This window comes from Alexandromys fortis, unplaced genomic scaffold (assembly GCF_014885135.2).
Source record: "Alexandromys fortis isolate MF-2015 unplaced genomic scaffold, M_Fortis_MF-2015_v1.1 scaffold_0, whole genome shotgun sequence".
In the NCBI taxonomy this organism is placed as follows: Eukaryota; Metazoa; Chordata; class Mammalia; order Rodentia; family Cricetidae; genus Alexandromys; species Alexandromys fortis.
In genome coordinates this window covers 22,559,301-22,570,235 of record NW_026067949.1, presented here as the reverse complement: position 1 = coordinate 22,570,235, position 10,935 = coordinate 22,559,301, and the positions used below count along the sequence as shown (strand labels likewise).

At 38.3% G+C, this 10,935-nt stretch overlaps 2 protein-coding genes across 2 annotated transcripts in view; both read right to left on the bottom strand.

The window, feature by feature from the left end:
• Nucleotides 1-10,935, bottom strand: part of N4bp2 (NEDD4 binding protein 2) — a 330,918-nt gene that overhangs the window by 244,415 nt on the left and 75,568 nt on the right. The window lies entirely within an intron of this gene.
• Nucleotides 1-10,935, bottom strand: part of Ube2k (ubiquitin conjugating enzyme E2 K) — a 53,768-nt gene that overhangs the window by 8,460 nt on the left and 34,373 nt on the right. The window contains exon 3 of the mRNA XM_050149633.1: nucleotides 5,941-6,023. Coding sequence (XP_050005590.1) covers nucleotides 5,941-6,023 — 83 coding nt within the window. The remainder of the gene's footprint in view (nucleotides 1-5,940; nucleotides 6,024-10,935) is intronic.

Here is a 10,935-nt window from a genome sequence, read left to right as displayed (position 1 = left end):
CAGATAGTGCTCTTAACCACTCTCTCCAGCAACTACATTATTTCTTTTAAGAAACTATGTTTGGACCAAGAAAAAAAAAATGTATGTTTGGGGCTGGAGAGATGGCTCAGCAGTTAAGGGTGCTGACTACTCTTTCAGAGGACTTGGTTTCAATTTCTAGCTCACAACTGTCTGTAAATCCAGCTTCAGGGAACTGGACACCCATGAAAAACACCAATACACATAAAATAAAAACAAGTAAATTTTTTTGAAAAAGAAAAGAAGCTTGAGCCAGGCAATGGTGGCACATGGCTTTAATCCCTGCACTCAGGAGGCAGTAGTAGGTGGATCTCTGTGAGTTCGAGGCCAGCTGGTCTACAGGGAATTCTAAGAGAGCTAGGGCTACACAGAGAAACACTGTCTCCAAAAACAAAACCAAACAAAAAAAGAACAAAAGAAAGAAGAAAAAAAGAAAGACGGAAGGAGAGGGAGCAAGGGAGGGAGGGAGGCAGGCAGGCAGAATATGTTTGGTGGAATAGAGGCACTGGTGGCCAGCACTCAAAAAGCAGCTCAGACGTTAAAAGCATTGCCTGCTCTTCCAAAGGTCCTGAGTTCAATTCCCAGCAACCACATGGTGGCTCACAACCATCTGTAATGGGATCTGGTACCCTCTTCTGGCCTGCAGGCATACACACACACACAGAATATTGTATACATAATAAATAATTAATTTAAAAAAAAGCAGAGACTTAAGGTTCTCTGAGTTTGAGACCAGCTTGGTATATGGAGCGAATTCCAGGACAACTGGGAGGGAGGGGAGGGGAGAGGAGGGAAGGGGAGGGGAGGGGAGGGAGGGAGGAACATGGTTGAATAGCAAAGGAGAATTTAAATATATAAACCTCCTATCAGCTGCGTGCACACCTTTAATCCCTCCTGAGGCAGAAGGAGGCAGAGCTCTGCCTGGTACACAGAGCAAGTTCCAAGGAAGCCAGGGCTACACAGAGAAACCCTGTCCCATAAATGGATGGATGGATGGATGGATGGATGGATGGATGGACGGACGGACGGACGGACGGACGGATAAAAACAAAGAAAGAAAAAAATAAATAGAAGATACCTATTCAAAACAAAACAAAAACAGAAAATGACAGTTGCTAGTAATTTAACTGTCATTCACTGTTAGCAGAAACAATGTGGAAGTTCCTCAAAATATTAATAGCGCTAATATAATAAAAATTAAATAGACCCAGTCACTCTACTTCTGCGAAGAAACAAAAGCAGAGACTTCAGTCATTCATACGCTCAGGCTCACAGTATTATACATAATAAGCATCAGGTAAACACGGTTCCCACTGATGAATGGATAAACAAAACACTTTAATTTTTAATTATTTACCCTTAAAATGTAATCTGTGACATGTGCAATGCCACCATACTAATAAACCTCAAAAGCATTATGTGAACTAAAACAAAAGACATAAAAAAATCAGATTATATTATGATTCTATTGAAGACAACTGGAGTATTCAAATTTATAGTTTTATCTTTTAGATTAAAAAAAGTCCTGGCCAGGCATGGTGGTGCACAGCTTTAATTCCAGCACTGGGGAAATAGAGGCAAGTGGATCTCCTGTTCCAAGTTCCAAGACAGCCAGAGAAACCCTGTCTCGAAAAAAAAAACTAAATAATAAATTAATTCTTGAAACTGTCTGCGTAAAGTATATGGAACTTAAGCAAGTTCATGGAGAGGCCTCAAAGATTAATGACCCTGTGCACATTAAGATTTAAGAAACTGCCAAGAAAGGGTTGAAGACAGGGACTCCAACGGGTTTACTCCAGAGTCGTCTGGGCTGAATATGCAGTGAGTCTAACATGTAGTAAGGAGGAAGACTCGCAAACCAAGCCTGAGAGTTTATTTGCTGTAGCAGTTAGAATGAAAAGATGTCCTACATAGTGGCATGTATTTAAACACTTAGTCCCCAGTTGATAGGACTGTTTGAAAAGTTTACGGTAATTTCTGAACTTAGAACCTTGCTGGAGGAAGTAGTCAATACACCAGGCTTCTATAGCCTTCCCAGTTCCAGATCACTTCACTCTGCTTGCCAACGAAATGTGCTAAGTGGGCTGGCTGCTCTGATTGTCTGCTGCCATTGCTCCATGTCATTATGGACTCTTGCCTTCTGGAACCATAGATAAAATAAACACTTTCATTTCAATGTATACAACATATATGAAATTTTCAAAATAAAAAAGTATTAATTTTTTAAAGTAATATTAGCCAGGTGTGGTGGTGTGCCCTTAAATCCCAACACTCAGGAGGCAAAAGAAGATTTCTGACTTTCAGGTTAGCCTGGTGTTTCTAGTGAGAGCTCAACCTAATAAATAATAAGTAGACAGATAGAGATGGATGGACGAAGGACGGACGTGCGGGCAGATGGGCAGGCAGACAGACGGTATAATGCTAGCCAATGATACTTTGAAATAACTGTTAAAATACCACATAAAGCCAACTTAGTCAACCTTACAAACTATAGAAACTTTATCTTTGATAGCATTAACACATATTTTTATTGTTTTATATTAATCTTTAAAATCTAAATTTGTTAATGTGAAAAATTAAGTATCTGAAAAAAGTTTTGCATTCTATTCATTACTGCCACAAGTGCTGATTAAATTGTACTTCACTGAGCTTTTCAGCACTTCATATGTATAATTAATCTTATTTTAGGAAATCTCAAAGGCAAACAGAAATATGAAATTTCAAAATGTATTTATTAGCTTGGGGTCAGCAAGATAGCTCAGAAGGTAAAGGACCTTGCAGTGCAGGGTGGCAACCTATACCCAGATTGGAAAGGCAGAAAGAAAAGTTGTGCTCTCACCTCCAGGCATGCCCTGATACCCAAGCTCACACACCGCCTACACAGAGGAGTGAATTTCAAATAGTAGGAACTGGCCAGCCATGAGGCTCAAAGTTCAATCACCAGCAAGACAAAAAAGAAAGGTGAGAAAGAGGAAGAGGGAGGGAGAGAGGGAGGAACAAAAGGAGCCCGCAAGAGAGCTTCACAACCTTAATTTAATCCCATATTTAATCCTGAATTTAAGACCCATATGGTGGATGGAAAGGGCTCCTCAAAGCTGTCCTCTGTCTGCCACAGTGCACCAAGGCACACACATAAACACGTAGGTACAGACAGACAGACAATACAAATTTTAATGATACTGCTGAAAATGACCAGAGTAGAGCAGAGTGGGAGACTGAGGGGACAGGCCACTGGGATCATCCAGATAAAAGGTTAAGTGGACTATGAATCAAAGTGACAGTAGGGAAGTTGCTTGTGAGATTGCGGTTTATCAACTGCTTTGTGTGCACAGGGTTCACAACACCAGAAAAAAGAAAAACCAGGCCACTCCTTAATCTGAGCACTTCAAAGGCAGAAGTGTGAGTTCAAGGCCAGCCTGGTCTGCAAAGTTACTTCCTGGCTAGCCAATGGCACACAAGAAGTCCCAGACTCAAAGAAAACAATAACAAAAAAAAAAAAAAACCACTAAACCCAAGATCATACTGAGGCTTCCACCTAACCAACTGAACAAATTAAATGAGGAAGACTATGGAAAGAAGCAAAACGGTATATTTTTTATTTACTTATGTGTAGGGGCATGGTCTGTGTACCATGCTTAGTGCTCCCTACGCCAAAAGAGGGTGCTGGATTCCAACCTGAATTCTCTAGAGCAGTCCCAACGCAATTTTTTGTAAGTTAGTATTTCACTATGTAGTTCTGACTGAAGTGGAATTGTCTATGTAGACCAGATTGGCCTCTACCTAACAAAGAGCTGCCTGCCTCTGACTTTAAAAAGGTGTGCCTCACTAACTCACAGAACAGCCTATTTCAGATGGTTGGTTTTTAACAGACTTAAGATGTTCATTACCTAATTTAAGTACAGATAAGTAGGCATCAACATGGGCTTGGAGTGTAAGGAGAGTACTTATGTGCTGGCAAGATGGCTCAGTGAGCAGAGGCTCTTGACTTCAACACTCATCAAGTTTGATGGTAGAAAGAGGGTACCGACTACCAGAGGCTGTCCTCTGCCTCGCTCCATGCTCTACATTTTCAGATGTGCACATACATACACAAACATGTTTAAGTGTGAAAATAAATGTAAATACAAAAATAAGGATATCTGTAAACTGCCAGTTTGTAAATAGGAAAATATGAAATTAGAGTAGTTCATCAAGAATCTAAACTGATTCCTGCAGCATTCTCATGGCAAAGACCAGGGAGACACAAGCAGGTTATTAAGTGGAAACAGGGAAAAGAAAGCCAAAATGGACGTGATGTCCTGGAAGCAAAATAAAAAGAGAACATCTTCAATTACTCAAATATGCACCGATATCACTGAGACATGAAGTTATAAAATACTGTAAATAAACGTTACAGAAAAACAAAACCATGAGACCTTGACTTTTAAAATGCTGGCAAAAAGTCACAAGTCAAAGAGTGACTAGTTAAGTATAGTCTAAATCAAGAAACTTATACAAAAAGAAACCAAAGCAGGAATCCTACTCTGTTCTCAGTCAAACAATGCAAACTTCCCACAGACTAAATGTCACCACTCCAGCATGAGTGCTCTTAAACATCACTTTCTTTCCCTAACACACTATTTCTGTAAGATCAGTGCTCCATGTATTCTTACCAATGGCACTGCTTTCCTTTGTTTGGTGATATCACATTCTTTTATTTTCCCCCTTTCAAAGCAAGGTTTTACTATGTAGCCCAGACTAGCTTCAAACTTAACTATCATCCTGCCTGGGCCTCCCCAGTGCAGGAATCACAGCTGAATATTGCCTTACTCAATTTCATTTTATAGTTCTGGACACAGTTTTTCCATTAATAAGATTATGTGCTAATTAAGAGTAAGAACATTTTATGGATAAACCTGATCCATCAGATTAATTACTATTAAAATATACAAGGCTTCATTCTAAATATATCAAATGAGCCAATGTATTTAAGTCTCTCAGGCCAATGAAGTAATCATAACGTCATCACACAAAAGAGAAAGCCAAAGGGCACAAAATCTGCTGATAACCACACAACCTAACAAATGAAAGAAGGGATTTAAATCTGAGGGCTACAAGAACAGGAACTCCTAACCAGTCAACCACTACCAGGAGCAAAGAATATATTCCTATAATCCCAACACTCAAACAAAAGGCAGGAAGAAAGCTCCAGTTCAAAGGCTAGCTTGGGCTACAGAGCAAAATTTTCTTTAAAAGAAAACAAAAACCAAAAACAAAGCAACCCAGTGTCCTTGTATATGCACATGCACCAGCGAACAGTTCATCGAGTGAAGATGCCTGCTTCTTCCCACCAAGACACACTACCTTGAGCTCAGTCCTGGGACACGGACTTCTGCAGGCTGTTGCCTGACCTCCATAGTGTACAGTAGAAAGCTCATGAGCACACTCACACATACTTAGAAAAAAAAAAAATCAAACCCAGAAATATTTAAATAAAATACAAAAAACTACAAATAACAGGGCAAGTGAAGTGAAAGATTTATGCAAAAAAAAACAACTGGTGACACCCGAGCACCTTAAATGTGCACAATTAATACAACTCTTGCCTATAAATCATCTGAGTAAAAGACAACTGCTTCAACTTACATTTTTAGTTCACTACAAATACCTTCCTCAGACAACAAAGAGGGAAATTTACCAAAATAAGAAATAAAACTTGAGATTTTTTTAAATGTAAAATTAGTATCTGATATTATTTTAAAAGTGTTCATTTAAAAAGCTATCATGATCTCAATTGAAATATACTTTCAACTATGTGCTTAAGAGACTTTATAAACTACTGCCTAAAGTATAACTTATGTTTCGGGGAATTAACACACTTAACATTCTTAGTCTTGGTTCTCCTATGCAACAAAGAAGAGAACAAATTCAGAAGTCTCTTACCATTGATCTTTCAGGATATCCAAACAAATAGCCCCTGTGACGGAACTAATATTAGGATGCCATATTTTAGTGATAAACCGGACCTAGAATATAAAGCACATTTGAGTTTTTAAGCAACAAAAGATAAACAAAACAAAACAACAACAACAAAAAAAAAACCAACATGTAAAGGTAAAATAGAACTAGAAGAAAATGACATCAAGAGAAATGATATACTTTATGACAGTTTTCCAAGGAAGCATATAGAAAGCAAAGCTTTCACAGTATGTCAAGGGTAAGGGCAAAGGTCAATGACATATGTTTAATGTTTCTAACGCACATTTTACATACACACCTAACAGTTATCATATATTTACACTGTACCTAGAATTATGCTAGATGAGAAATAAAATTCAGTATCAAATCCAATAAAATAGCATGTAAAACCAAAAAGAAACATTAAATGATACCTACCCAAGTGTGAGATAAAGTGCATAACAGGCTTAAAGAGAATGGATGCATATGTACTAATGGCTTATAATGGTCCTAATTTCTCTATACAAGTTATTCTCAAACATTATTATATAATTCAGAAATATTTGAAGATCTACTATTATATGTCTAACACTAATGAAGAAAACTAAAATCAAGATAGGTGTGGTAGCTAACATCTTTAATCCTAGCACTGGGGAACCAGCAAACAGATCTGTGAGAGTTGGAGGCCAGCCTGATTTACAAAGAAAATTCATACCAGCAACGGCTACAAAAACAAAATAATAATATTAAATCACTGTATTCAATGATACCTATCTTCTCTTAATAGCTCTAAAGAATGATCACTACTGATTGGATTTGTGACAGGCCAGGCTCATTCACCTGGTAAAGATCATGCTATTAGCTTGACTTTAGACCACAGCTCAGACTTCATCCCACATTCTACTCTCTGCCTCAGTATCATATTCAAGAATTTTGTTGTTGTTTTTCTGCCTGAATTTTGTGTGCTATTTCTTTTCTCAGTAACATTTTCTATACTCTCTTCCCTGCACTAAACTCATACTTTCAGCTTCCATTATTTATCACCTCGTCCTAACCTAATCCCACAGCTTTCTCTACTTTTTCCTGTCACACAATTAACTCTACATCTTTAATCTCCAGTGTCTAAAGGACCTGACACTATTATGACAAAACTGTTATCCTAGGGATAAAACAAGAGTCTGCCCCCCCCCCTTTCTTTTTTAGTTTCTCAAGTCAGGGTCTCTCTGTAGCTTTGGAACCTGTTCTGGAACTTGCTCTGTAGACCTGGCTAGCCTCAAACTCAAAGATCTGCCAGCTTTTGCCTTCCCAATGCTGGGAAGTTGGCAACAAGAGCTCTTTTAAATACAGACAAAGTCACTAAGACATATAGGACTTATGCACAGAAACCATTTCTTTTGTCTTTCCAGACAAAGTTTCTCTGTGTAGCCCTGGCTATCCTGGAACTTGCTCTGTAGACCAGGTTGGCTTTGAACACTGAGATCTAGCCCCTGCAAGCATCGCCACGGCCCACCCACATGTGAGTGCACTTAAACTACACTTGAATGGGTCCCTGAAAAAGCTAGAAATGAATGTCAGATCACTTGGAGCTGGAGTTCGAAAAAATTGTAAGCTTCCTAAGATGCATGTCTAGAACTGATCTCAGGTCCTCTGGGAAGGCAACAAGAGCTTTAAACTAAACCATCCAGCCCTCCAGTAACAATTTCTTTGTAAGAGATAAGCACAAAAATGTACAACTTAATAATCAATATATTAAACTCATAAAGACATCAAAGAATCACTGAAATTATCAGCAATATCTCAAGGAAAGCACAGCATTCTGTAATTTTTTAATATATTTTGAGACAAAGTCTCAGTACTTATCCCTGACAGGCCTGGAACTATGTAGATCAGGCTAGCCAGGAGATCTGCTTACCTGTCTCCCCAGTACTAGGATTAAAGGTGTATTCCAGTACACCCAGCTATACTGCAATTTCTTTGTTTTTAGATTTATTTTATGTATATGAGTGTTCCGTGAACTTCATGCCAAAAGAGGGCATCAGATCCCACTATAAGACGGTTGTGAGCCACCATATTGTTTCTGGGAACTGAACTCATGACCTCTGGAAGAGCAGCCACTGTTCTCAACTGCTGAGCCATCCATCTCTCCAGTAATCTTAAAGCTCTTCAACCTTTCTATTTTGTTTTGTTGTATTTTGTTTTGTTTAGAAAATGATGACCTCAAACTCAGGATCCTCCCATCTCTGTTTCCAGTGTAAAGAAATTTTAAAGCTGTACTACACTAATATAGCTAATATAGCATTTGTAAAAACAGAATTTTAAATTATTACTAAAAATGCCAAAAAGGGTATTTTAGGCAAGTAATCTGAGGACAAGAAATCTTGTTCTTGCAGAGAGGGAGTCGGGAGCCACAGTGTTGGATGTCAAACCTAGGAACAGGGAACACTATACTGCAAAGCACTGTATCTTGTTTCTAAAGGTAAAGGAACCTTTATATTATTTATTGAAGCTATATATGTACAGAACCAAGGAATTAAAGGGACCAAGGAAATTGTTAAATTAATTCTTATACTGATGTATAATTTACTGTTACAAAAATTTTGAATATAGATGATCCAAAAAAATAATTTTATTCAAGAAGATGATTATCATCTACCTCTTCAGCATCAACAGACTAATACGCCAGCATTCCATCTCTTATTTCTTTTTTTCTTATTGTTTTAATTACCAGCTTCCTACTTTCTCACTCTGCCTTTCCTGGGCCTTATGCTTCCCCTAAGCAACCACATGCTTTTCACTCCATTGTTCTAACCACCTGGTATCCATTATATATACCAACACTTTTCCCCTTTCTTTAATTCCTGAACTGAGTTAACAGAAATTTAAAAACTTAAAAAAATAAAATAAAGTTGGCAGGGAAGAAGTAAAAACTGGGAGGTAGAAGGAGAATCATAGATATAGGTCATAATTAGTTGTGTAGAGTTCTAGGCCTATCTGGACTGAGACTCTGAAAAAACAAAATCATAGGCCATGTGCTAGGGCACATGCTTTAATTCAGAACCCTTGGAAGGCAGAGACAGGTGGACTGCTGAGAAGTCTGGGCAAGTGTACTAAGTTACTAAGTTTCAGGCCAGCCAGAGATAACATAGTAAAACTGTGTCTCAGCCGCTGATGGCGGCACATGGCTTTAATCCCAGCACTTTGGCGGCAGAGGCAGGCAGATCTCAGTGAGTTCGAGGCCAGCCTGGTCTACAAAGTGAGTTTCAGGATAGTCAGAGCTGCTACACAGAGAAACTTGTCTAAAATAAAAAATAAAAGTTAAAAAAGAAAGAAAAGAAAAAAAGAAATTCAAAACTTACTAGCTATAGTGAGTGTTCAACTGCTACACAAAAATCTGATATTGTATAGAGAAAAAAATTGTTACATAACAAAAGATATTACTTAATCAGTTATATTAGCAACAATTATTCTCTCTTCCTGTGATCTCCATTTCTGTCACTCTTTACGTCAACAAATATCACATCTCCTCCTCCATGTTAGACACAAGTTCACAATTCCATCATTAACTCTAATGAAAAACTTACAGATGCTATATTTGTTCCATAATAGAAAATACTTCACTCAAAGAAAAGACTGTATTATTTAAATAAAAAAAGCAGACCTGCTCCTTAAGGATTGGTATTGGTGGGATGGAGAGATGGTTCAGTGATTAAGAGCACTGATTGTTCTTCCAGAGGACCCAGATTCAAGTCCCAGTACCTACATGGCAGCTCGCAACTGTCTATAACTCCAGTTCTAGGGGATTGGACAACCTCGCACAAACAGTGGGATACCAATGTACATTAAATAAAAATAATTTTTTTTAAAAAAATTACAAAATAATAAAGAAAAGATAGGTATAGGTATTTAATACTCAATTTCAGAGCTGAAGAAATGGCTCAGTGGTTAACAGAACTGGTCATTTTTCTAGAGGACTGGGGTTCAATTTCAAGCAACCAGATGTTTCTTTTAAAAAAAAAAATAAACTGATTTAAAGAGTCAAAAAGGTGCAGATCTTTACTGTCTTACTTTAATGTAGAAGGATGTTGTGCATACATTTATGTCTGTGCACCATGTATATGCCTGATGTCCAGAAGCCCAAAGGAAGGCACTGGATACTGTAGAACTGGAAGAACAAATGACCATTGCTGTGGGATAATGAACTGTACCCTGTCAATTGTATTTTAATAACATGCTGATTGGCTAGTAGCCAGGCAGGAAGTAGAGATGGGGCAGACAGGAAGTGGAGGTGGGGCTAGAATTCTGGGAAGAGGAAACAGTCAGTCAGTCTACAGTCGTCATCCAGTTGCAGAAGCAAGATGTGACTGCCTTGCGAAAAAAGGTGCCAAGCCACGTGACTAACACAGACAAGAATTATGGGCTAATATAAGTTATGAGTTAATAAGAAGCCTGATATACTAGGCCAATCTATTTATGATTAATGTAGACCTCTGTGTGTTTATTTGGGCTGAAGACTGCGGGACCGGAGGGACAGAAACCTTGATCAACAGAACATGACCCTATGTGGGTTCTGTGACTCAACCAGTGCTCTCCAACTCCTGGGGATACACAGCACTCTTCTGGCTTCCAAGGGCACTGCATGCATGTGCTGCACATACAAATATGCAGACAAAAGCATACACATAAAATAAAAAAAATACTATTTCATGTATTAAACAGCTTCATTGGCTAGTCCAGTATTGAGCTGCCCATACTAACTGGGAGTTCAAACAACTATATCCCCAGCCTATCAGCATCTAATTCTAAATTATTTTTATTAACTCAAGAAGAAACCCTGGGTAAAAAGCATTTGCCTAGTAGACACAAGGCCCCATGTTCAACCTGAACATAACAAAAATAGAAAAGGAAAAAAAAAAAAACCTGAAAGGGCTAAGGACATGAGCCAGTGAGAAAAAGCAACTGATACATAAACCTGAAGACTTG